Source organism: Pteronotus mesoamericanus, unplaced genomic scaffold, assembly GCF_021234165.1.
Source record: "Pteronotus mesoamericanus isolate MK-2021 breed Mesoamerican mustached bat unplaced genomic scaffold, CSHL_Meso_final contig_56, whole genome shotgun sequence".
In the NCBI taxonomy this organism is placed as follows: Eukaryota; Metazoa; Chordata; class Mammalia; order Chiroptera; family Mormoopidae; genus Pteronotus; species Pteronotus mesoamericanus.
In genome coordinates, this window is record NW_026555201.1 from 11,686,243 (window position 1) to 11,713,704 (window position 27,462).

Consider the following 27,462-nt stretch of genomic DNA (forward strand, 5'->3'; position numbering starts at 1 on the left):
AGGAAAAAATCATACAGAGATGTTTACTGTGCCCTTTATCATCACTGGATGAAATGACGAGGCAGGTGGCTTCACTCCTTGATGGGTGAGCGGGGTGCAGTGTTTGTGTATGTTTGGGGGTGTGAGGCGGAAAGGTTTACTGATGGGAACTTGTGTGCTGGTAAATGTTTGACATGCAGCGAGGGATCGGAGGGGTGCCCTCATTCACAGCGTTTGCTGGTTTCCATGGTGTAAATCTACCCACTGTGGCTGGTTTCCAGGCATCGATGTGACATCAGCGAACTCGGAGTGGGGAAGAGATGCGCAGTAACAGACCATTGTACGGCCTTTCTCCCATATGCAGACAGAGCCAACAAAGACAACGTCGGGGCAGAGACAATAGTAAATGTGGTACAATAATTAGGAAGTGATGAATTTTGAGTATTTAGTACCTATGTTTTTAATATAATTTATGAAGTCGTAAGTTTATATCTTTTACTTTTTAATAATGGCTATGTTTAACAACTGGTTCGGAAAAGTGAGCATTTGGCTCTCGTGAGCAGTAGTGAAATCCGCCGGGAGCGCTGAGCGTGTTCCTCCTGCTCTGCTTTCTGAACCCCGACGCTCCTGCAGTTCTTACTGGCTGAGCGGGCGGGCGGTTGCAAACCTGAACTTGCGCTCGCCCACCCCCTCCTCCTGACTAAGACTTCGTCTCTAATATGTGGTCCCATTGAATCTCAGTTTCAGGTAATGATTCGTCTCTCCGGATGGGTGGGATAAGGGTGGCCAGGTAGACTCTCATACTGCACAGTCCTCCAAAGGGGCTTTATTACCTGCAGGATCTGAGAGCTGAGGTGGGAGAGAAGGAAGCCTAAGCTATTACTACTCTCACCGAATGTCAGGACTTATTTTGAGATGATCTGTGTAGGGCCAGAGTCCTGGCACTTTTCTCAGAGTGGTGTGGACCTGGTTGCTTAATTAAATTAATGTTCCAATTCAAATGACTCATTTTGTAGGAACAGCCAGTTTGTCAATATACGAAAACTATTACTTCATTTTTTTTTTTTAAACTCAAAAAGTACTGCTTACATTTTATGAGTTGTAAATCTCTTTTTGGCAAAAGACATTTGAAATGCACAAAGGCGGGGTTGGAGCTGGCCGGTGTGTAGCTGGCCTGCCCTGTTTCCCAGGATGGTTAGGGGGCCTCTTTTTAACTAATTACATTGCAATGACCCTATTTCCAAGTAAGGCCACAGTGTGGGGGACATTATGAATGGACCAGTGCGTGGAAGGTGTAGGCAGAGAATGTTTACATCAGCAAAAAGAAGTGTTGTCTCTCAGAGCTGTCTGAATGTGGAATGGGGTGCTGTTCCCAATATTCCATCAGCCACTTGGTGGGGACAAGAGTGGCGCAGAGCAGATTCACACATCCCAAAACTGCTCAGGAAAGATCAGCTTTAATACCCGCTTAACCTGGATAGGTTTTTTGTATAATCAGCTTCAGAAAGCTGCATCGGTCTTCAGAGGTTTATTAGCATCGAACCGGCCTGTCTAATGTACACCCCTGAGAAGCTCACTCTGTGGGAATCTGCAGCATTCTGGGGAGAATTCACCCTGGGTTTCATTGCAGACCATGATGCAGTCACATCCCAGAAAGTCACAAGCTGTAGAAGTAAGCACCTCAAAGCTCCTGTTCAGTGTAATTCAGGGGGATCAGCTATTGCTTGAAGATGCTGATCTTGGATTATGCCTACGTGTATATCTGGCATTCCGTGTAAGTGACAAATTACATGCATTTCCAAGCAAACCCTATCAATGCAAATACAAAAGAAATCCAGATTTAAGTAAGGAGAGACTTCATATGAAAGGATTATTGCAAACAAGATGGTGGGGGCAGGGGAGAGAATTTTCATAGGGGTAAGGGAACCATTGCAAGAGGATAATGTTCCAACCTTGAGATCTGCAAGCATCTCAAAGATCAGGCAGAAAATGGCTGCTCTGTTACTGAGAGGAATAAACAGGCTAGAGCTAACTGGCTATGCAGAGCAAGCTGAGCTGGTGATGGTGTAATCACACAGTGGATCCGGGGATGTTTTGTCTAGAGCTCAACCTATTCTTAGGAAAGGTGTTCTGAAGGGGTTGTATGCTGCCTCAGCAACTTCAGCGGGTTATTTATTTCGCTGGACCTGTTTCCTCACTGTAAAGTAGGTGCAAATACCCCACAGTAAAGTACGTGCAAATAGCGAGCTTGTCAGAGGGCATTTCTGAACCCAGATCTGTCAGACTCAGATCTTCCAGAGAAAAGACCAATTACAGATGAGAACTCAAGTCTTTACAAAATCCTCTTTTAAATTTGTTCTTTTGAAAAAGGTGCTTATATTATGAAATATGGTTACATATTTAATTTGATTAAATCGCCATCAAAGAATTTGATGAAATAACTTTTAAAATTTTTCTTCATGTTTTTTTTATAACAGCAGAACATAGTACAAATTTACTAATTTAGAAACTCTATGGATGGGGCCCAGAATCTGTCTTAATAGCGAGCTCCCGAGGCGGTTCTGGTATCTGCTCAAGCTGAGGACCCCAACAGAGTGCTTGAGCACATCTGCTTTGAGGCCACCTTGCCTGGGGCTGAATCCTGGCTCTTCCACTTACTGGCTGTGACCTCTTAGGTCTCAGTTTCACATCTCACAGTTTTTGAGATGAGGATTGTGTTTTGGGAAAGATTGACTCAATTAAAGTATGTCACAATGCAATGCATAATATCAGGTACTTTGTTAGTATAATATATTACTGTATTATTATCATAATATCTAGAATCAGTCTCCAATTTGTGTGTTTGGTGCCTTGGAGAGCCTGTTATCAATCAGCTCACAGTCTAGTAGGGAAATAAGAACAAATAATTTCAATATAATATGCCACAAGCAATGAAAAATGTCTTTACAGATGCAGAAGTAATGATAGGGAGGAAGACAAGTTTGGGACCTGGCCAGTAACAATCTCAGAGGTCAAGGGAGTTCATTTCCATATTTTTTAAGGCTTTTGATATAATAAAAAATAAACTTTAAATTAAAAAATATCTGGCATAGAGGTTATGCTGTCATATTTTGAATTCAGAAGGATCAGAAGCTAATCTTTGGCACTATATGGCCTTTTGCAAATTACTTGTCTTTTTGAGCTTTGATTTCTTATCTCCATGCAAGTCTATTAACTAGGGTGTGTCAAGAACTAAATTAGATGGCATATATAGGACTTTTAGTACACAGAACATAATATGCATTAGCTATTGGTCCTATTCTTTTGCTAAGTTTTGGGCACTACCTTGGTCTTTTCTGTTCCTCTACTTCCATATCTGTAGTAGGGACATTCACTGATCTGTATTATATAGCAGCTGAAGGCACCCAAAGAGACAATAGCCTTGAATGCTTTTTAAAAGTAAAAAGTGCTGTCTAAATGTTAGAACTTTTAGTGAGCATCCTAGAGATTAACATGCAGTAACCTTCTGTATAGCTCTTTATGCAGGATTTCGAAGGTCTTCCTCTTGGGTTAAATTTGAACATCTGCTACTGCAAAGGATCTAAGACATAGCTTCTTTAGATTTCTAGCTCTCAACTTTGATTTTTATTCCCCCATTGTCTTCCCCTCACAGTCTTCCACCAAAGCTGGGTCCTTCACTTCTCTTCTGCCATAGTTCGGCTTTATATATTGCTGATATGTTGTTTTTGCTAGTAGACCATCATCTCCTTCCCTAGCCATCTGTCGTGAGTGGGGAAGGAACATCTCCTTCTTGGGTGAAGACTGGGCCGAGGTCATTGGAAAGTTCTTTAGGAATGAAATATGGCTTAAAATTTTAATTTATATGTCTTTAATGATATTTTCTGATTGAAGTTGAATTTAAGAATGTTCCCTGGCTTTTGAACTTTGCTACTCTTAATTCCCTTTGTTTCTATAGACATATTGTCAGTGTTTTGTTGTTTATTTTTGTTATTTTTGTTTTTGGCCTTAGTTCCTTGGCAAGCTGTGGGACATAGAGACTTCTTGGCCACCAAAGGCTTGCAGCTAGATGAGAGACAGGAAACATATTTCATTGCTAGCTCTTTCTTCAAGACTAAAATAATGAAATAGTTTTTTGGGGGGGATCAAGGACTCCAAAGCAGAAGAAAAACATAATTTACCTAGAGGTTCTCGCATCATTACGATAAACCCCAGGAAAAAAAGCTCTATGCAAGTTTTACTCAGAACAACCATTCCGTACAATAATAGTATCAATAAAATTTTCCTTGGGAGATACTGGATTGGGGAGATACTGGATTGGTGAGCGTGACCGCGCTGAGGTGGTAAATGTTTGTTAATTCCTAGGCAAAACTAACTATTCCTGCATGGTTTCTCTATTACTCTAGCTTGAATTTTACCCTTTAAGTTTTACCCTTCTATTATGAATGTTTCCTTTAATTGGCAACATCAAGTGCCTTGTCAATTTTTTCAAAATCCAGTTGTAGAACCTTTTCTGGATTTTAGGTGGTTAGGTTTACTTAACTTTAATAATATTTTATAATAGTATTGTGTTGGAAAATCATGTTCTTTCCTTTTCTATTCAATAATATTTCAGCTTTAACATTGTGATGACTTTTACTAAGGTATGCCTCTAAAATACATTGTTATTTGCTTAACAGATGGATGCCTCTAGACAGGCAAGACGCAAAAACAGGAGGAATACCATAGCCACACCAAATGCTGAAAGTTCCACTGACGGCTGCGTCTCTGGGTTGGAGACACTGTTGCCTTAACTGGATTCTGAGCGGCTTTTGCATTTGTCTGTGTTCACATGCAGACAGATCCTTCTGGTGAGTGATAGGAAGACCAGGTGAAATTCCAGCACTGTCTTATTTTGCTATATCCTTTTAAAACTTGGGCTTTGGTTTTTTTCATTGTTCATCCCTAAGGTAGTCCTTCCAGCTCTACCATTTTATAATTATGGAAGATGTGTCAGCAAAATTACTAAGTGATTACTTCAAATTGCAATATTTTATTGCTTTACAATTTTTTAAATTGATTTCAGAGAGAAGCAGGTGAGAGCGAGGGAGACAGAGAGACATTTGTTCTACGTATGTATGTATTCCCTGGTTAATTCTTTCATGTGCCCTGAGCGAGGATCAAACCCAAAACCTTGGTATATCAGGATGCTCCAACCCATCCAGGGCTCTCTTCTTCCTGAAAAGGGAAATTCCATGAAACAAACAGCTACTTTGGAAAGAAAAAGTCTAGCCTCATAGGTCAAATTATCTTGTGAATCTAATTATTTGAATCCAGAAACTGTTGAAAAATATTGCTTTAATATGTGAATCTATTATTGTACATTAAAAAAGTAAAGAGTCTGTAAGTTGTAGAAAATGAAATACTGAAGTTTTGAAGGATGGTGATTTTTCAACTGAAATATGAAAACGGCAAAAGGGCAAAATAATCATCCTGGAAATCAGCGCAGCAGCTCTCTGCTGAGTGTCTCACTGCCCACCGCCAGGCGGCCGCAGAGAAGGGCCCGCGGTGAGCTGGCCGGGCAGCCCCTGAGGGTGCACCAGCGCCGGGAGCAATTGATGACCGTTTGGTTGCTAATGAACTGAAGAACTGAAAACAAAACTTTAGTTAGAGGCAGTCAACCTGAGAGTCTATTCTATGTGCATATTACCCTAGGTAACCAACTCAGCGCGCACAGGAAAAAGGTTAAGAAAACCACGTTCTTTATGACAATGGCCTAGAAAATTTTTCTCATTTGAAAACAGTCACTTTTGACCTTTCTCCTGAGCAGAAGGAGGACAGAAATTGATAAATGAGAAACAGGTGAATAAAAGACAGGACACTTTCCTTGAACAAACAGCAGTTTTATTCCTGTACTACGGAGAAGGTGTGTAAGACACCATATAGAATTTTTGACCACAGTTACAAGTATGAAAATATATTAAGCAAATACATAATTTAAATAGAAAGACTAATGAATTTCTTTGTTCAAATACAGTTGGTTAGAAATACAACATTGAGGGGGAGGTACTATAGTATGAAAAAATAGAATCATCTATTGCCATTTTAAATAACCAGATTTGTGGAGAAAGAATATATGATACATGATATTAAAAACATAAAAGTGCTGTATTATAGAACATAACAAGTTCAGTTATTGGATTTATTTACCTTATTTATTTACACTTCACACAAATCAAGGAACAGTCAGATGAACCTCTGTGGGCAATAGTGTTATTAGATACTGACAACTTACCACCTAAAGTATAGGGCCAGGAGCAATTTCCACTCAAAAAGTATATATTCTTTATCTGTGAGCTGCTCACTAATTTGTACAAGGTAGGAAGAGAGAGAGATTAAAGATTTTGTCCTTGTCCTTGCAGAATTTACAAGCCTGAAGCGTTCCGCTGGAAGGCCAGCGATCGAGAGCTCTTCAGGCAAGGACATTGGAGCGCCTGGCTGTCAGCGTGGCTGACTAGGAAACGGCAGGGGGCCACTGCAGACTCTCCTTCTAGCTTGCAGATGAAGTACTGTCCAACTTGACTACAAGCTCCTAAAACCATAGTTGCTCAGGTTCCTTTCTCGTTGGGAGGCTTCTCTACTTACTCAGCTATTAAAATACAGCATCTCTAGCATAACAGAAAGCTAACTCTTAGGGTGAAAATAGTATTTCGTAAAAGAAATTACTTAAGGCAGAAAACAGCCATAACTAACCTTTCTTGTGAATATTCTAGAAAGGACACATTACATTTGTCGGACATTATTCACAGTTTTGAACAACTTATTTTGGTATCCAGTATAAGAGCATGTACATTGGCATAGAGGTTATGAAAATAATCTTTGGTAAATCTGTTAACAGACTTCTTTTATTTCCATTACCTAAACCTCTTATTTTAGGAACATTTACCAACAATTTCCTTATTTTATGGATGTATCTATATAGACAACTTTTAAAACAACACAATGCCTCATTATATTGTATACATTTATCCCTAGGGAGCCTCTGTAGGAGTGGAGAGTATTCTTTTAGTCAGAAATATTTCCATCTCTAGAAACATTTTTAGAAGAGAACAGTTTCGTGCTACTACTATGGCTACATCAAATGATACCCTGCATTTTAACTCAAAGGGCCAAACATTTTCAAGGGCTTCATCCACTACAAAAATCTAAACTAATGTGTTCAGAATTTCAAAATCAATCAATTTAGTCAAACACCTGGTCAATTTACAAAGCTAAAGGAATCAATTCAATAGCTTAATCAGGTAAATCACCTGGCCAGTGTGATCAAAGTGATTCCCCAAAGGATAATAGGTCCTAATAGAAACATGGGACATTTTAAAAGAACAGACTGGACTGACAGAAGGGCTGCCAGTTTCTCTTCCTGACGATATCTGGTTAGATCTCCTTTTCAACTGTTGCCCCTTCTTTGCATCATTTCACTTGCTTTCTGCAGTCACTGCTTACAGATTTTCCTTTTATGTGAAACATTGTCTGGATACCTGACATGATTTGAAATCTTGGGTTAAGAATACTCAGAAACTTAGGGAATGTGGGCTGATGAGAGCCTTTCCCGTTCTTACTCTTCAGAAATGAGGTAGGTTTGAGGGCTTGCTCACAGCTACCTACTTGCCACTGTTTCTTCAGCTGATCAATTGCTCTCATTTCCTCAGTGAAGGGAACCTGGCAAGTCCTTGAGCTGTCACCTCAAACAAGCAGCTTATTACCTATTGCTTTGCACCAGGCCACGTTTGCTCTGGTTCATGTGTGCAATCACACCTAGGTCTGGAGGACTCCAGAGTTGGGGCACAGACCCTCTGCTCGCTGTAAGGCAGACCTGACAGGTTGCGATCTCAGGGTTCCAACTGCAAACACCCACAAAGCCAAACGAATGTGAATTTAGTATAGGGTAGTTAATGTTCTTGCAAAAGGTAAAAAGAATGTTTCATATAAGGAGCTGCTTTCTGAGACACTAAGGCAAGAGAATCAGACTGTGAAGTATTAACATATGAGGTCTATTTTTGTATTGCTGGACACCTGCTTAGTAGTTTTATATTATTTTCACATGCCATTTTGGGTTTTCTTCCAAGAGATAATAAAGAATTAATTAAAGATCCTCCCAAATAAAACTGTTCCCAAATGTCTGTGCTGTGGTCATCTTAGTATTTATAAATGGTCATGGATGGAGCCTGAAAGGACTATAAAACACTAATGAATATGAGGAGATAAAGTGAACAGAAAATAAAATCACATTCGACTGGGAAAGCAAACATATTAAAAAGGGAGCGGGGGACACATAGTGAAAAATAGGACCTCATAATCATGAAGGAATGGCAAATTACTCAGGACATATATGGGCAGGCCCAGAAAGGGAGATGAGTCTTTGAAAAATCTAATTGGAGACCTGAAAAATTGGCTGCAATCCACGGAACAAGAGAACGATAAGACAAAATTGACTTAATGAGTAGAGATTCAAGGGGTTAATTATAAAGAACCTGGATAAATAATTATTAAGATGCAAGACGGGCCTCTCCCAAGATTTGATAGCTCCAAAGCACTTTGAAGATGGATGATTAAAGTGTCCCGCACAGGTGCACAGTCAGAGTGCTCAGCACGACAGGAAATGGAGTGTTTACCAAGACATAACACATGATGGAATTAAATTAAAATACAGCCAATTGAGCTGAATGTCAAGGAAACCTGTTTTCCCCCTTCCTAAATTTAATAGATAAACTAGATTATGTATTTAGTCTTTGGTGGCGGCAGGAGGGAAGTTAGTGAAGTAATTGTTGCTAAGGAAATTTAAAATTAGATAGGTGGAGGGTAAGAATAAGTGTTTCCTGGATTAGACCAAAAGAACACACAGTTTTCCCTTGTCGTGTCCATTCCCACAACGCTGATTCCACCCCAGATACGCCAGGACATGTGAGGGTTATCTACTGCTACAGATGTGTAGGTTTTTACGGTTTCAACTTTTGGTTTGTGTAATTAATTGATGGCTTTTCTCGATGCAGTGGTTTGCTATGGGAGCAGCATGAGCAGTTGCCAGCGTGGCCTGAGGAAGGCGGCCCGCTGCCCTGGCCTGGCTCAGTTACCTCGCTGTCTGGCTGGGGCCTCCTTCAAGCTTAGCTGGAAATAGTAACAACAACCCTAACTTGTTACTGTGAACCATTCTTTTATGTCGGTAGAAACATGTAGTTTCTGGACACTGCCTGGCAGGTTGCAGGCACTTCGTACAAGTTTTCTCAATGAATGAAAAGCCAAAATGAATTTGTCTTTCTATGGATTCATGTGTTTTGTGCTGAGCGACATTAGTTTAAAATTCTGCTTATTTTTCCTCTTGCTTTTATCTTTCACTGAAGTTATTGTCGTCAAAATAGGCACAAATACCCAAGATAAACTTGGTAGGGTATGTAGTGTCTTTTGACCTCAATGATTTACTAAAAAAGTCTTTTGGAAAATTTTATACTAAACACCACTGAGCTACTCCCTGCCCCCCCCCCCCATTAGCTGTATGTGATTTTTGTGAATATTTCTATAAAAATGTTGATGTTGGGTCCTTTGATCAAGAGTATAATCTGCTCCTAAAATCTTCTTTTCATAGAAAAACCAGTATGACTGGCATAATTTTGACTTTTCCAGGAGTGCAGCCCACTGGAAATGAGACAAAGACACGTGTACGTACTTCTACCAACACACGCGTCATAGTCAGGGCAGGCGTGCTCGCCCTCCATGCCATGATGTGGAGGCATCATCTCCTATCACTATGGATGGTGCTTTGCATGTCGATTATGTTTCCAGTCAGGGTTCCAGGTGGCATTCTTCTTGATGTAAGGAATTCACCACTTCCGTTTGCATCCTTCTCTGCCACAACCCTCTACCCTGCAGCCTGGACTCACACTGCAGGCCCCAGGCTGGAACCTCCGGCAGGAGAAAGGGGAGAGAGTAACTGCTTCAGGCACCACCGCCTCCTTCAGCTTTGGCGCTACTTAATCCCTTCCTCCTCCTCCTCTCAGTCCCTTTTATGACTGTCATATTTGTCCAAACAGCATTTGGATCATCTTTGGATCCCAAGATTCTCAGGACTGCAAGCGGCAAAGCCAGCGTACTACATGCTCTCTCCAGCCCTGTCCTTGATCCTGTTCAGTGAATATGAAAACTGGTAAAAACCACGGCCCCAGGGATCGCCTCTGAGGCCACCCCCGCCCCCATGTACGGCAGTCCTGTCATACAGGTTGAATTGGCTTACGTAGAACAACCCAGGAACACCTCAGTGTGGAAAATAGTATCATATAAAGCTTAATATTAAACATTATGGAAAAATACATATTTACAGGAGAAACTACAAAATACAACTATGTACAATAATATCTGTTACTTTTAAATTATATAAATTCTTTAAAATTCTCCAGATTAATAAATTATACATAGTATCAATAGAAATAGCTGGCACCTCTGTAGAGCATGAAGGGAGTTTAAAAAATAATCACACAGTGAATAGCTTTTATCCAGGGTATCTTCGGGGACATTCTCAATGCCTTGAATAGCCCGCATCTGAAAGGAAGGACACTGCAATTAGAGACTGTGACAGGGTGTGCCACGCTTGTTTGTTCTGTTTATGCAAATTATAAATGGGAGAGACTAGTGAAAAATGACTAAAACTCAGTATAGTTTAAGATGAGACTATCTCTGTGGGGGGCCTATTCATTCCATTCAGAACCATCTAGAATTAGAGAGGACTAGTGATTCTGGTCCAAACCCTATGGTTTCACAGATGAGCCCGCCGGCCCAGACAGGCAGCATACCTCATTCAGGATGACCCAGCCTGATGCTAGTCAGTTCTAGAGCTAGGACCTGAACCCTAACTTTCAGATGCCCGTCATCAGCTGCCTTCAGGAGCAACCGGGAAGATTCTTTAAAAAAAGAAGTCTCACAGTCAAAACAAGACAAAGGAAACTCCAAGATCCCCAGAGCTCCCTCCTTCCTGGAACTTCTTAAAGAATCTGACATGCAAAAACCTTAATTTACTATACTTACTATACAGATAAGTTAAGGAGTAATAATTTACAATACAAAAGGCTTATCTAATGTACAAAGGACTCCTTTAAATAGCCTGTCTTCTGTATTTGTGCTTTACAGTTTACCAACGATTCAACATTCTGGCTAAGTGGGTGGGTATAGACTGTGCAGAGAGCTAAATGAAATGGAAGATCTTTTAGAGATGAAGATAAAATAGTTCCAAAATAATGTTTGTTACAAAGAGAAAAAAGGGTCTCATATGTAGATGGCTATGGGTCCGTGTGGCAAGGAACTGAGACCTGCCAGCAGCCACGTGAGCAAGTCGCCTTGGTGACCTGGTGAACCCTCTGGCTGAAGGCCTGGCCCCGTCTCCACCGCCACCTCAGGAGAGACCCTGAGCCAGAACCACTTTGCTCAGCCCCTTCCAAATTCCTGATCTACAGAAACTGTGAGCTAATACAGGTTGAGTTAAGCTGCTAAGTTTTGGGATAACTTGCTAGGTGGTAATAAACGACTAATACAATGTAACTTCAAATTTACAATAAGCCCATGTGTTAAATTAAGCCATAATGAGGATCTGGAGAAGAAAAAGAAATGCAGACCCTTCCTCTGTCACGTAAATACTGTCTGATCGAAGAGGTGCCTTACAAAGCTTATGTATTTTTTTCCTACTGAATTTTTAAAAAAAATGTTGCAGGCTTGTTCTAGAAAATTTAAAAACACATAAAATGAAAAAAAATTATACGTTCTTTTATTGTTCAGAGAAATTTGTTTTACGATTGTGGTCCACTCCTTTCCAGCCTTCCTCACCCCCACCACGTGTTGTTTCTATTTATTTTACATTCTGCTTTTCTTAATTATTTTTAAGAATATCCAAGTTATTATAATATCCTTAAAAATATCATTTTTAATGACTGCATCGTATTCTATTCAGGGAATGTGCCACTGTATACTTAGTCCCCGCTATTAAACATTTAGGTTTTTTCACTCAAAATTTGACTTACGAAAAGCTTCACGCATAAAGTTTTTCAGTACTTAGGGTGGTAGTAGAAAGGCGGGTGACAAGAACACACTAAGGACCTTGATACATATGGATTTTTTACAAAGGGATTTTTGTAATTTGAATTCCCAGTTGTGATTTCAAAGCAGTGAGCCTTAGCATTTAGAAAAGAAATGTGAAGTCTGTCAGTAGAGGACGTCCTAGGCCAGGTCGGAGGAGAGCGCACGTGACGTCAGCGCCTGGCTGCGGGGAGTCCCCGCCCACGCTGCCTCTCTTCCCTGCTGCCACCCTTCCAGGGCCTTTCCCTGGAGCCTTTGGGTAGAGGAAGAAATAGATGGCGCAGGTTGGAAGAGCTTTGGTCTTTTAATGGTTTCCAGATCAACCAGATCTTGATAAATTAACTTAAAACTTAGTGAAGTAAGCTCCTACCTCTGTGATACTCTGGATTCACATTTTCGTAGATTGGAAACAAGGGGTTTTCTTGTTCACTCCGTAGCTTCCTTGCTCTGAGCACATCTCTTACACACTGATGCAGGTATACATACTGACACTATGAAAAAGCAGAACACATGTCAGAGGAGGGCAAGTTCTCATGCATAAAAAAGATGAGAGATTCTCACAAAACATAAACACTAATGAAATCCTATGTCGTCAGTAAATTTCTTGGTCATCTCTTCACTAATGGTCTCTAGAACATAAAAAGTGACTGCTTTTTATTACCACTGAGACAAGAATGATGGTGCTGGTCAGGAAGGTGGTGTTTATTCATTCTTTCTTACATGCATTCATATTTATACAGTATGTTCCATGAGGACCCACTACTATGTCTGGCACATAGTATGTCCTCCATGAATATTTATTAAATAGACGAATGAATGCCTCACATTGCGCTGTGCCTTTAACATAAATTATTTAATTTAATCATTTTGACAATTTTGTGACTAGATATAATCATACATCTAAGTTACGTAACTTCTCCAAAATCACACAGCTAAGAAATGGAACCCTAGGATTTCGTGCTGAATGTGTGACCTCAAATGTTCTTTTCACTATACAAACATTCTTACGTGAATCCTAATTGCGTTGCATTACTGAATGACAAAATCATTTCACTGTGTATTCTGCTGTTTTATTTCCTTTCTTTGCGGGGCGGGGGGGGTATAGTGAGGAAGAGCAGATGTGTACAATAGACGCCACTGGACTATTAGTTTTTTGAGGGGAAGTTCAGTGTCTTATCTGTCTCAGTTCTCTCAGCAGGCGAGACCTACAGGGGGTTACACAATAGGGACAGACCTACCTGTGAACTACCTGAGAAATAATGACTGAAAATAGAAACAACTATAGGTGAGTTAGTGTTTGGTGGCTATAAAGACACCACAAAGTCTTCCACAGACAACAAAAGAAGCTCAGTCACAGGCAGCTCAGCTTGTGCATTGGGCCCCATTCTTTACTGTCAAGTGAGCTCTCTGATAAGGGAATGTGTGTCCCTGTAAACTTAATGCTTGGCCTTGTGCACTCTTAATGACATAGCAACTGCTTCATGGAGAGAGGAAGTTGGGAGGAGATACACACTATGTGAGGGATGCTGGGCCCTTAGTCTCATCTAGACTGAATCGTGAGGCTTCTGGGGATCTCCCTTTCCCCATCTATGAAACTGGCAAAGGTCTCCTCTACAGCTAACATCCTTTACCCTTGTACCCTTAAAGTCTGTAAGACTTTGTATTGCTCTCAACCAGATGGACTCCCATGATCAAGGAAGTCAGCCTTAGAGCGTTTCAAAGGTTGGAGACACAAAGTAAAATTGTAAGATATTCCCCCACCAACTATCTTTAAAAGTGAACAAGTATCGTCTTCTAGGCATTGCCCCTGATTGGAAGCTAGCTTCGTCATCCACAGGGTCCACAGCAGAACTGGCACCTGCTTGAGTGTGGTTGGTGGGGTAATAATATGGGTGTAGTAATTTGTAGCTTTAATTTTAACATTTCACCTAAGATGTCATATGGTGTGCTTGAGTGCAATATTGGTAGATTACAGAATTACATGCTTATGATTTTGCAATAAAAGATTCTGTAATAAAAAAGGGGCATTATCTGTGCTACACCCCTGAACTCATGGGACTTCATCGTGTAAGTCTGGAAAAATCACTAGGGCAATTCAAAGAAACAAAACAATCATAAATGAGGCCCACATTAATATTAACTGTTCTTTGCCTTTCTGCTCACAATTCTCATGCACTTGTTATGAGGCGTTTATGCTACCTCAGTCTTAAAAATCCAAGGCAGTTAGTACCCTGAAAATGGTTGTTAGAATAGGCAGTCTCTTCTTTTTTTTTTAATCTTGAAAACAATCCACCAACTTATAGACAGACACCTTCCTGCTTCCTCTCATTCAGAGCATGATTCACGTTTCAGTTCTCCTGAGATATTAAATTACTTTGGGACCTTAGTGTTCAGCGGTGAATGAGCTCCAATACCTCTGTGTTATGTCTTATTAATAAATTCTTCAACAATGATCCGCCATGGGCTTTGAAACCAGTTAATATTCATTAATTTGCTTTGTATTAAATATAAATTCTTCTTTTCCCAATAGAATGTCCCTTGGAAAATGATTACTACGAAAACCTTCAGGTTGTTAATGTGCTTCTCACTTCATTCACAAAAAGTAGACAAAGTCTAATATATGAACCTCAGTCAAAAAAGATCCTTTTTTGCTCTGTTTAGCTAACTGGCGAAGCCTCAGTTCTATTCAATTTTTCCAGAAGTTGTAATATTAGGTGATTTTTACAGAATTATACTTAAGGTCTTTTCACGGTTCATGAATGCAGAATTTAGCAGAGGGACAGAAATGTGAGCAAACACCTTTAAAGTCATAAACATAAGAGAGAATTGTGTATAAAGCTTCATACATAAGAAGACGCAAGCTTCTTCTTATTTGCTGCAAGAATTTGAGCAAAGAAGTATGGCGTTCCAAATGATGTAAATAGCATGAAGGTGCACATATATTCTGGAAACTGAGCAATCCAGTGTAGCTAAATTGTAGGGTTCATGGGTCATGGGAAACCTCCAAGACAATACCCCAAATGGGCACTGAGACCCCCAGTCCTACAACATCCCACTATTTCCTTTTTGAGGGGAACAGATTAGATCCACAGGCTGTGACTACCAGCTGTTGTTCTTTAACGCATTATTGCTCCATCTCTCTCTAGAGTGTCTGTTTAGGGCCAGTCTGCCCCAAGGCAGGCTAAAGGAAGGAGGGACACCCTTGCAAATCCCTGGTCTAACACCTATTTGTTCAGAAATCCTTGTTTTTTTTTTGATATATTTATTAGAACCTGGGAAGACCTGCATCCCCTTGTATCCCAAATAAGGTAGAAAAGTTGAGGTTAACTATCTGCATGGACCCAGAAATGTAACCCAACGGGTCAGAATATCCTTCCTCCTTTGCTGGAACAGTCGCTCCCAGGGCGCAGCTGCAGGTCGTACCCATCCGCACCCACTGCCCACACTGGGTGAACCCTGCCGGTGCCGGGGCCAGGGCCGCAGAGTCTGTAGGAGCAGCCCACCCTCAGCAGAGTCTTAGAGCAAGACAGACAGTAGCTGGGTTTGTTTGGGATTGCATTTGCTACAGGAAAAATAGAAGGAGAGGGAAAATTTCGATCTCCCTGCAATGTTTGTTTCATCACGAATAGAAGGATCAAAGTTGATTCTGCTTATGACATGCAAGTGGAGAGGTGGGCCCAATGACAAAGAGACTTGTACACAAGGATGAGAGTTTGAACTTCCTTTCACAAATGATGGAGAGCTTTCTAAGATTTCTATGCCCGGAGCTGACATCATTGTTGGTGGCAGTGGTGATGAAGAGTTGTCGGGACAGAAACTGGAGACTGAAGACCTACCAGGAGGCCATTGCAATAGGCCCAGTGGGAGTTGAGAAAGGGCTGGGCAAGGGGCTGGCAGCGGGCTGAAGGACTAGAACAAAGAGACAGGTGTTGGGTAGAACCGACAGGACTTGGTGGCTGCTTGGATGTGGGAACGGCAGGAGGAGAAGCCAGGCCTCTCCGTTGGGCAATCAGGTGGATGGCAAGGTGGGTGGAAAGACTGTTACCTGAACCCGGAAGGAGCCAGAGCAGCAGTGCTCCTGTTGTTATTGCTGTTTGTTTTTCAAAGGCAGATCATGCGTTTTTTGAGTTTGAAATGACTGTAGGGCTTCCAGGTGGAACTTCCTGGCAGGCCAGTATGTAGGTGAATGCTGGGAAAGGGGAATGAGATTTGGGAAACATGGGTGTGTACCTGGTTCTTGAAGCCATGGGAGTGAGGGACATCACAGAATAAAGACAGGGACAGAAGAGCAGTGCCTTGAGGACAGAACCTTGGGGAAACCAAACAGTGAAAAGGCAACCTGAGAAACAAGGGCCACAAAATCCTCAGAGAGGCAGGGGGAGAACAAGACAGCAGGGAAAAAAGGAGCTATGTCCACAGAGAGGGAGGGAGAGCTTTGGCACATCACGTTACCCCTGCCCTGGAAGTCACCCAGCGGTATTTACAATAGGGAGTGCCTGCTCATCACCAAAATGCATCTCCAGAGCTCTGGGCGGGTGCATGGAAGCGACCCATAGCCCAAGAAACCACTGACAATAACTAGGGAGTCTGGACACACACAAACACACATCCGCAGTGGTCACCAATGGCTTCCCCAACCCTTAAGTAAACAGCTCATGGGTTATGTGACAGTGGATGGTCGCTGCTAATTCCATCATCCCTGAGAGGGAGACACACAGACAGGAGGTCCCTCCTGGTATGCTACAACAGGAAGTGCTCAGCATATCCATGAAACACTGTGGTGGTAAAAAGGGACCTGACCCCGGCAGGTGTGGCTCAGTGGATTGAGTTTCGGCCTGCGAACCAAAGGATCGTCGGTTTGATTCCCAGTTGGGGCACATGCTTGGCTGGCAGGCCAGGTCTCCAATTGGGGGCGCGCAAGAGGCAACCTCACATTGATGTTTCTCTCCCTCTCTTCCCTGATGTCTAACAATAAATAAATAAAATCTAAAAAAAAAGAAAAGGGACCTGAATTTAATCGAGCCTCACACTGGCAGACAAAAACTACGGGGAACAGAAGATACATTGCCACCATGAAGAAGCAGTCAGCCACATCTAGAATGTGGGACAATCTACAGAACAAATGAACTGGTTTCTCTAACAAATATGTGGCATGGAAAACAAATTAGAGGGAGGATTATTATAGATTTTTATAGATTAAAGGAGACCTCAACCAAATGCAATGTGTGTACTTCGTATTCTAATGCAAACCAAATATGAAAAGCCATTTTTGAGGTAATTAGGGATATTTAAACACTGACTAAATATTAGATGATACTAAGAAATTACGATTAAAATTGTTAATGTGATAATGATACTGTAGTCATAATTTTAAGGAGTCCTTATTTATAATTTGCATAGTCACACACACAGTATTTACAGATGAAATGATGGGATAAGTAGAATTTTCTTTAACATAGTCCGGTGAGGTCATGGAAACAGCATATGTGGGGTGTAGATGGGAAAAGAACACGGGATACTGATAATTGCAGAAGTTTGAGTCTGGGTAGAAAGAATGTCACAATACTACTTTTCCTAGTTTTATGTCTTTTTTAAGAAATTTCATAATAAAACAAATGCTGTAGTGAAAGTGCTCCCAGCCCCGGACGGTGGTGGCGGCACTGCCTGCAGGAGGCGGTGACACCAGTGTTTTCCCAAGTGGGTTACAGACTGTGGGCTCTGCACAACACTCATAGGCGCTGCCCAAGGAAAGAATTCAGGGGGCCAAGGCGGTTCTGGGAATAGTGGGTCTGGAAAAGCCCAGGGGAGCTCGGCTGCAGGGGGCCCGGCGTGTGGAGCACAGCTGCCTGAGCGGGGTCCGCGGGTGCGGTACCTGTGACAAGGAGGTGGGAGCAGGAAGAACTTTCCATTTTTTTGACCATGGGGATTATTTTTTAAACAGAAGATGCTGGTACACCCCTATATTCATTGCAGCATTATTTACAGTAGCCGAGATATAGAAGCAACCTAAGCATCCATTGATAGACAGGTGGATAAAGAAGAAGTGGTACATATATACAATGTTTTGCCATAAAAAAGAAAGAAATCTTATCATTTGCAACAACACGGATGGACCTAGAGGGTATTGTGTTCAGTAAGTAAGTCAGACAGAGAAAGACAAATACCATATAGTTTCACTTATATGTGGAATCTAAAGAAGAAAATAAATGAACAGACACAACAGAAACAGATTCATAGATACAGAAAACAGACTGATGTTGCCAGAGGGGAGGAGGTTTAGGATACTGGGTAAAAAAGGTGAAGGGATTATGATGTACAAATTGGTAGTTACAAAATAGTCATGGGGATGTAAAGTATAGAATAGGGAACATAGTCAATAATACTGTAGTAACTATGAATGGTGTCAGGTGGGTATGAGACATGAGGAGATCACTTTGTAGTTACATAAATGTCTAATCACTATGCTGTACACCTGAAACTAATATAATACAGAATGTGATTAAAAAATAAAAAAAAATTAATTAAATAGAGGATTTTGCAGAGTTACATGGGAAACACAAGGGTAAGAGAGCTTGGGCCATGAAAGGCAATTATGCAAGACATGCGTGGTACATGTGGGGACACAAACCTGTCCCAGGGGTTATGGGGCAATGAACTTGCTGCTTAGGGCTTCAGATTTTCTAGAACAGGTTCAAGTGCCAGTCTGGCCATTTCATAGCTGTTTAAAGTCCTTCAGCCTCTGAACCTCAACTTTTTAGCCTGGAAATGGGAAATAATAACTCTCTTATCTGGTTATTGTGAAAATCTAATGAGTTAACATGTTCACAAATGCCCTGCAAATGCTAAGGAACTGTACAAATGGATGTATTTATTCTTCACAATCAATGTACACTCCTTTGGTTTCTCCGGAGCTGCGGGCTGCAGCTGGAGTGGGCTGGAGAAGAGAAGAGATTAGAATCCGTTCCCTCTTCACTAACTTTCTTGTGCTCACCCACCAGCTTATCTAAAAATGATCTTCAAGATGGTCTGGCCTGGCCTTTCTCCCAGGTGTAATGCATTGATTTAAAAAAGCCTATCTTCCTACCCACCCACCTGCAGAAGATGGGCAACCAGTTCAATAAAGATAAGGGTACATACACACCACCCACAAAGGTCACTGAGATTTGTTTTAAAATGACAAGTCCTGGAAAAATTGTATATTCAGTGCTCTTCTTCTTCCCAATGAATCACAGTTATTTTCCTTACTCAGATTAAAGCCCTGGGCAGTTGGGAGGTTTGAGCAGGGAGGCATGGAGAGTGGCCTCGGTCCGTTAGTCTGTGACTCTTACCTCAGTCTGAACCATGTGAACCCTGTGAAGCCTTAGGTCATGCACTGCTCCGTAAATGTCCACAGAGTCTTTGGAGTCTAATTGCTGGAGGATTCGGTCCAGTGCAATAAAGGTTCCAGTCCTACCCACGCCGGCACTAGGAGAGAAATTGAAGGAAGACTGAGTGTTTTTATTATATTGGCCTTTCAAGATTACATCCAGAGACTTTAGCAAAATCTTTCTTTTCCCTTCCAAGTTATGGGAGGATATAGGATAGGAGAATACTTGTTTCTCTCCACGGGCTCGCTCAAAGAAATGTAACTACAGCTCCAGCCTCTACCTCTTTCATTCTCCTCCCCGACTTCACCAGGGGTAAGCACCTCTCTGTGCTTGGTGCGTATCATTTCCATGCATTTTAAAATACTTTCCCTACATCCATCTAAATCCATGAACGATATATTCATTTTATGCGTTTCAAAAATTCACTAAAATGGTAACATGTCTCATGTATTCTTTTGACAACTTTTCTACTCAGTATTGTGTTTTGAGATTTATCCATATTGTTACACACACACATACACAATTTTTAATTACTCCATAGAGTCCATAAACCATTGCTAATCCATCCACTGCTGATCTATTCCCTATTGATATACAGCAAGATCACTTTTAGTTTTCTCTGTTAAAAACTGTGTAGCAACAAACATCATTTACACGTGTGGGCACGTCCCTAGGGCTGATATGTAGAGGCAGCACTGCGAATCATTGGGTGTGAACACTTTCAGCTGCACTAGGGATGGGCAAGATGCTCCCCAAAGCATCTGTCTGACCTGGGGATTTTTGCTGCCCATATTCATAAGAAAAAGAAAGACAGTTCTTCAGGGGTCCTGGGTACAAGTGCCTGCCATTCTTCAGCAAGCAGGAAGCCCCTGAGTCCCTCACATTCCTATTAAAAGCGTCAGGGTTCCAGTGACCTATAAAAGCAGAGCTCCTGGGGTGCTGGGCTGATTGGGAGAAAATGAGTGCATTTGACATTTCTTACTCTAGCAGTTCCCTGCTCCATATTTATTAGTGCCATTTAGTTAGGGCTATCAAAGTGTTGCTGCAAACATTAATTAGCTAAACACCAGGCTCCCCAGAGAGAGAGGGTGGGGAGGGGGAGAGAGAGGTATGGATTGCTTCTTAGGTTGATTTTATGGATACACAGTCTGAGGCCAAGAAAATTCAAGAGAGAACATAAATTTAAGAGTTAAATTGGGTGCTACAGATGGCCAGCGCTACTCTGCCTAGAGGGAAGGCTAGAGCAGGGATCTTGAAGGAGAGTTAGGGTTTTTATAGATGGAGGAGAAAGATAAGACTACTCTAAGAAGTAAGAATGGCATGAGGCAAAAATAAGCGTGTGTAGTCGCTACCCTGGCCTGGATGGGGGTAAAATAGGGTGTAATTATGGAAGGCCTAGAAGTTGCACAAGGACTTTGCATTTTGTACAGTAGGAAAACAAGCAAGAAGGAGACACAAGGCTGTATCATCGGGGTGAGAGAGAGGAGGGCTGTGAAGAAGGCAGATAAGGAGAAGTCGGTGAAAAGGAATGATGTTGGGGAGAAGGGAAAAGTGAATGTAACAACATCCTCTGGGCCCAGACAGATCCTCCACCCACCAGATACCCCACCCGTCTGACTATTTCCAGACTCGCAGTTATCATTTTATTGGCTCCTGGGCGGCGAGTACCTGCAGTGCACCACGGTGGGCCCGGCGCCCGGTGTCCTGTTGATGTAATCCCTGACGGTTCTCACAAACTGGATCAGGGACTGGGTGGTCTCCGGGACTCCGTGGTCTGGCCACACTGTGTAGTGAAAGTGGCGGATGAGTCTGTGGGCGTCGAGCTGCTCCTCCTGTAAGAGCGGAGAGGGCAGTGAGAACAACCCAAGGCAAACCTTCAAGTCTGGCAGCTGTGCCCATGCAGGAATGCCTGTGGGCTGAAATGACAAGAGGAGCCAGCAAAACTGGGATTCCCAGGTGACCTTTACCTCTCCAAGCTGCGTTAATTAAGTGAAATCAGACAAACTAACGTACGCTGCATATCCTAAACTCCCGGATGGTCCACTCAGGCAGCACGGATTCCGAGAGCACCTGCAGGATGAGGTCCCCGTAGTAGAGGGAATCCTGGTCCGCTGGCCAGTAATGGTCACATTTCACCTAGAGGAAAACAGAAAAAACGTGAGTCCGGAAATGTGACTCCTCTATGAACCTGAACTTTCCCTCCTCGAAAGGTCTTCCTGAGTTGGAATTCAGGATCTGCTGCTGAAGCAATTTGACCATCCGCTTTGTGTTAACCTGCTGCCAGCCAGCACCAAGGCTGAGCTGCTGCTGCAAGTGTGGGGGAGACACTCTGCCCGGCAGCAACCCCCAACCTCTGGGTGCATCTGCCTTCAGATAGTGTCTCATGGTTGAGTTTTTAAAAAAATTTCCTTAGCATTTCAGTTCTGCTAGTAGATAAACCATCTTTTAAATTTTTTTTTTTTTTTTTTTTTTTTAAAGAAAGATCTAGCTGGGCAGAGGAAGACACTGTCTTTAAGGTCCTGTTTTGTTTATATTTGGATATCATTGTTCTAACCTGGACCAAGTGGCATGTGCCAAATGATGTTTGAAAAGTCAGAACATTTAGCTAACCTCAAAATTATGTGTAGAAAGACAGGAGAAAAAGTATTATTAACATATATTATTGACCACAGGTACTGGGCACTTTACATGTAAACTCCCTTTTAACCCTCAAAGTAACCATATAAAGTAGAAGATTATAAGTGCATTTCAAGAGGTTTGCTTAATTTGTTCAGTTAACTACTTTACTTTGTGTCTGCAGACACAGACTAAGGTTCACTTCTTCTTTCCTAAAAGTAGGGGCAGAGCCCGTGACCCTGGCAGAGCACCTCCTCTCACCGAGCACTGAAGGATGGAGCCGACCAGTGGCCGGTTCATCTTCCTGTGCCACGGGCACTTCTCATAATCATAGTCCTCAAACGGAAACACCTCGGAAACGTCAGACTCAGGATCTGAATCAGGCATCACTTCATAGAGCCTTTTATAACTGAGCGGCTTCATTTACTAGCGGTGTTCTCACACAATCCTTACTTAGCTTTTGCAGGGGTTAACTTTTGATGGTGGGGAAGAATTCCCTCCAGGTGGCGGAAAGCAAAGTTCGGAAGTCAGAAAGACTGTTTACTCACTCGGCCCTTCTCCACACATTGGGTCACCATGACAATGTTGTGAACATTCTGTTCCCACGCCATTTTCCAGAAGTCATCCTTAGTGCCAGGAAGAGGTCCCTGAGTAGCAATGTATTCTCTTCTGAAGTTGTTGCCCTGCGATGAATTTACAATATGGAGAGTAAGAAACAATAGGGCTCTTCAGAGCTATAAACAAAGAGCACTGCAGATTAGATGATATGTAGGTCTTTGCCAGACCACTGACTTGAAAGAAAGATACTGACACAAGTATCAAGGCTTGGGGGCAGGAAGGACAAAGGCCGGAACATTGAACTATTGTTGAGAGCCAAATTCCCTTTTATTAGGCTGGGTCTATTCAAAAAGGCAATGGAGGACTCAGGCGATAATCTAGAAAACATTCCTCTGCAATTGTGTGTGTGAGCATGTGTGTGAGTGTGAGGGACTGACTTTGATCGGGCTCTTTCCCTAGTTAACGCAGAAGCTTGTAGTCATCTTGGATAATTGACATTAGAATGTTGGGAAGAGATGTCAGGCAAGGGAAACAAGGAAAGAGGAAACCACTGTTCATAGAGCACCTGCCATTTAACATGCTACGGACCAGGGCTTTCTCAGATTTTACTTAATCTTAACTACAACTCTGTGAGCGAGGATATTTTCACCCACTCGTTCTGTACTCCAGCAAAACAGAATCCCTTGCAGATCCTAGTCAAAGCTCTTTCTCTTCTTTCCTCTCCTCAGGGACTCTGCATGATGTCACCTCTGCTCCCACGCCCCGCCCACTCAAACTCGGCCTCTCATCTGGCTGTTCCTTATTTATCCTGCAAGTCTCGGTGTGTTGCCTGCTCTACTGCGCTTTCCTTTATCTTTCTGGCTGCAGGGGGATGTACCTCTCTTGTGGCAGCCTCGAACCTCTTGCTGCTCAGACAGTGGTCCTGGGGTCAGCAGCATGGGGTGAACTTAAGGGCTCGTTAGAAGTGCAGAACACCAGGCCCCACCCAAGCCCCACCCAAGCCCTGCTGTATCAGCATCTGTGTTTTAATGAGATCCCCAGGTGATGTGGATGTGTGTGCCTCATGACGTTGCTTTGTCATTTCCTGATGCCCCAACTCTGCTGAGAGCTCCTTGGGGTCAGATTCTACCCTGTACATAGCTCAGTGTTTGACTTATAGCGAGCACTTCCCAAGTGTTTACTGAGTGACACAATGATTATTTCAGATAGATACTGTTTGTCTTCATTGTTTGGAAAAGATAATGAAGTCCCCAAGAGGTGACATAACTTGCCCAAGGTCACAGAGTCCAGCGTGGGGCAGAGATGGGATTAAATCCTGGATCTGTCTGACATGAAATCTTTTTCCACTGTAGTGTGCTGTAGGAAATTGGCAAGATGGTAGCCAGAACCTGGGACCAGAGGTTTGACACAAAGTTGGAGCTGTGTCTGTGGTTTTCAAAAATCCAAATAACTTTGAATCATGCAGGCTTAGCAGGGGAGGTCCAGCTTCTTTAGGGAATGCTGACCTTGGCTAAGAGCTGCAGTGGAAAAATAACCTGTGAAAATACATCCTGGGCTCATTATAATCTCTTGTGACTATAGCTATTGTGAAAAATGGGCCTTAGCAGTGATTGAATTGGACAGCCCATGTTTTTTGGCAATGAGACACAGCCTTGTCTTTTAAAGCCTCTATGTTTCCAGACCGGAACACAGTAATAGCACGTAGGAGAAGAGGTACATCTAGTGTGGTCACTTATCAAAGCTTCATCTGGGTGCGACAGCTTAGCAGCACACTTACAGGGATGTAGCTGGCATTGATGTAGTCGGAGCACGGGTCATCATCTACATTGGACAGCTTTACTCGTGAGGCATCATCTGGAAGGAAGTTCATTGAGGCAGATTTGTCACTGAGTCCTGGGGTGATTTTTCTACGGTTTATAGAATGCTTGGTCTCTGACGTGCATTAGCTCTAATCTCCACAACGGCTCCCCAAGGACTGATCCTCACCTCCATTTTGCAGATGAGGCTCAAACAGGATGACTAACTTGCCCCAGGTTGCACAGATGGCTCATAAACATACAAACAGCCAAATGCCTTTTGAAGGTTCCTCTGTGCTTTCCTTTGTACACTATGACATTTGCCCAAGGAGTGGCCAGCTCCCTCTCCCTGCTAGAATGAATACAACCCAGAAAAACTATCTCCTATTGTTTCACCTAACAGGGTAGGGCTAATGAAAATATATAACAATTATTTAATTGTGATTGGTAATGGGAGACTTTGTTAAGTGCATATTGGTTGGCCTTTGCTCTTAACCCTGTTATGGCTCTGAGGCCTGCAAGGAGAAGCAGTAGGACCACATGGTGAAATGTCAACAGCATGAGAAGCCTCTCAAGACTGGAATTTAAGCTGGTTGTTACCCATCTGGAGGGAAGTGCAATAACATGCAAGTCATTCCTTTTTAAAGGCATTCAGATCTCCCAAATCCAGCTATACCATAATTCCTTGGGTCATTTCATTCTGGGAAGAGAGGAGAAATAGCTAGACGAAGACAGTATTACACATTTCAACACAAAACTCACAGGGCAATATATTGTTGTATCGATTTTTCCCTCTGTTCTCCGGCAAGAGTGCAATGTCACACGGTTGGTTTCGACCCACGTCTTTTAAGTCCTGTTAGATCAAAAATAAGTTTGTAAGTAGAGAATATGAAATAGAAGGTGGTAAATCATACAATCCTTGAGAGAGATAATAGTGAGAGGATATATGTACACTAGCTACTGTTTACGGAATGCCTAGTGTTCTGAATGCATTAGCTCTGATTCCCACAATGGCCTCACCAGAGGTATTTTCATCTCCATTTTATAGATAAGGCTCGGACAAGACAACTAATTTGCCCAGGGTCACATGGGTGGCAAAGCTGGGAATCAAATCCAAAGCCTGAGCACTTTTCCCCAAAGCCTGTGGTTTCCCAGTCAAGCAAATGGCCATAAGGTTAATTAACTGACAGTGTGAGCTTTGCATTTTCACTATGTTAATTCTTTCTTACCATCTTATCCAGGTAGCACTTCACTGTGCTAATCTGGAGAGGAAATGGCCTGTGAAATGAGGTGGTATGTTGCATAGGGAAGGGACTCAGGCACAAAAGAGCACTCAGCTGAGATCCTAAGTGCCATCCAAACTGTTGAGCCCAATCAGCCCATGATTCCACAGTACAGGTTGGGAGGGAAATTCTGCTAAGGATCAGGGTGCTAAAGAATCATTGAGTCTGAGTTGTACCTCATACTCCTTGGATAGGAGGTAGTTGGAGTCAGCCTGCAGCTTCATGAAGTGCCCTTCAAACTGATTTACTTTTATTGGGCTATAGTTAAAATATAACAGAAGGAAAAAAAATTACTGAAGGGAAAATGTCATAACCAGTTAGAGCTATATTTTAAAAGCAGATAATAGAGCAATTAATGAGTTTTCTCTCTTACCAAGAAGTTTTCCGGTTACTGTGAAGGGAAGCCAAAAGAAGGAAGACCTCATTAGTAAACCTCACATAATACAATCAACCCATCTTGCAGTAAATTGCATGAAGGAAGATGTGGTGCTCACCCTTTCTGGCCTAGGTTCAAGTGGACAGTTAACGATCGATCCCGGCGGATGCTCAGGTGGGCAGAGGGCCTATCTCGACCGTGGCTGTAACATAAGGGACAAGATTTAGATTCTGATTTTGAAACTGGACTTCAACACACTTTTTCACTTATGGTAAGGCTGTGCATGTTTGTGCATATATGGATTTTTCAGTATTCATGTAGATTTAAACCCAGCCAACGTTTCTTTGAGGGAGGGAAAGAGAGGAAAAGCATAATGAAGACAGAGATTTTTCTCACTCAGAAACAGATCTCTGCAATTGCTGAAGATTTTTCTTCTGGTTTTTGGCTACAGGTCACAATCACTTCCCACACTCTCAATAAAACTTTCCTTAAAAAAACCCCCAGTAAACCTTAGATGCAAGACATGACTTCAGGAGATCAGTGTGCCAAATAAAAGAAATTCCCGAAGAGAAGGGAGTGCGGCGTTGGGACCACATGCTTTGGTTCTTTTTGGTCTCTCCTTAAATTAGCATAGCGGATATGAGCCATAAAATGGTGATGTCAACCACACTTTCCAGCATATTTCAGAAAAGTGCCTGGGCACACGATTTGCAGACATCTCTGTCTTCATGAAGAGATAGAACCACGTATGTTTTTTTTTTCTGTGCAAAAGGTGTTATTTCACATTCAAATAAAGCTGCCCACAGCCCGTCAGTCATTTGGGAAGGGCAAGACTCATCAATGGTGACTAGAGAGGTGGGAAAAAGTGAGTCATGGCTTTAAGGTTTGACTTTTGTTTTTCTTGACACACAAAGGTGATTTAACTGAGAGAAATCAAATTATTTTCCCTTCTTACTGTTCAGACTAAAGGGCATTTTCCGTTACATCTTTAAAGTTGTGGGCCCAATCACCAAAGGGATCTTTGTACTCACCTCACTTTCTGTCTGCAGATGAATAAGGCAGCAACAGCCACCAGCGTGCCAATTAAAAACAGGCCAGCGCTCACACCTTCAATAACTCCAAACAAAGGCTCTGCAATAATCCAGAGGGAAACAAGAGACCCAGGTGAGCACATCAGCGCAGTAAGGGAGCTAGAAGCTCTACCTCCCCAGGAACATGATTATGAGGAATTCAAATGATGCCCATATTGAGGCATTTACTATCTAAAGTATGGGAGTGTGCAGCTGAGAAGAGGAAATGCTGGCTACTACCCTGTAACGGGCAGGCTGATCATTATACTTCTGAAGTTAATGGTATTTAGCTTTTAAAGGAATTTTGGACTTGTTTGTGCTTCTACG

The 27,462-nt window shown here is 42.3% G+C and overlaps 1 protein-coding gene across 2 annotated transcripts in view; it reads right to left on the reverse strand.

Moving 5' to 3' along the window:
• Window positions 1–5,896: 5,896 nt before the first annotated feature.
• PTPRB (protein tyrosine phosphatase receptor type B) overlaps window positions 5,897–27,462 on the reverse strand; it is a 102,976-nt gene continuing 81,410 nt past the window's right edge. For both annotated transcript variants that reach the window (XM_054580105.1, XM_054580106.1), the window contains 12 exons: window positions 27,097–27,196; window positions 26,184–26,267; window positions 26,063–26,080; window positions 25,866–25,947; window positions 25,169–25,259; window positions 24,388–24,464; window positions 22,601–22,735; window positions 21,450–21,572; window positions 21,105–21,268; window positions 19,398–19,533; window positions 12,440–12,560; window positions 5,897–10,545 (listed from right to left, as the gene is read on the reverse strand). In XM_054580105.1, the coding sequence (XP_054436080.1) occupies window positions 10,523–10,545; window positions 12,440–12,560; window positions 19,398–19,533; window positions 21,105–21,268; window positions 21,450–21,572; window positions 22,601–22,735; window positions 24,388–24,464; window positions 25,169–25,259; window positions 25,866–25,947; window positions 26,063–26,080; window positions 26,184–26,267; window positions 27,097–27,196 (1,154 nt within the window). In that variant the 3' untranslated portion in view covers window positions 5,897–10,522. The remainder of the gene's footprint in view (window positions 10,546–12,439; window positions 12,561–19,397; window positions 19,534–21,104; window positions 21,269–21,449; window positions 21,573–22,600; window positions 22,736–24,387; window positions 24,465–25,168; window positions 25,260–25,865; window positions 25,948–26,062; window positions 26,081–26,183; window positions 26,268–27,096; window positions 27,197–27,462) is intronic.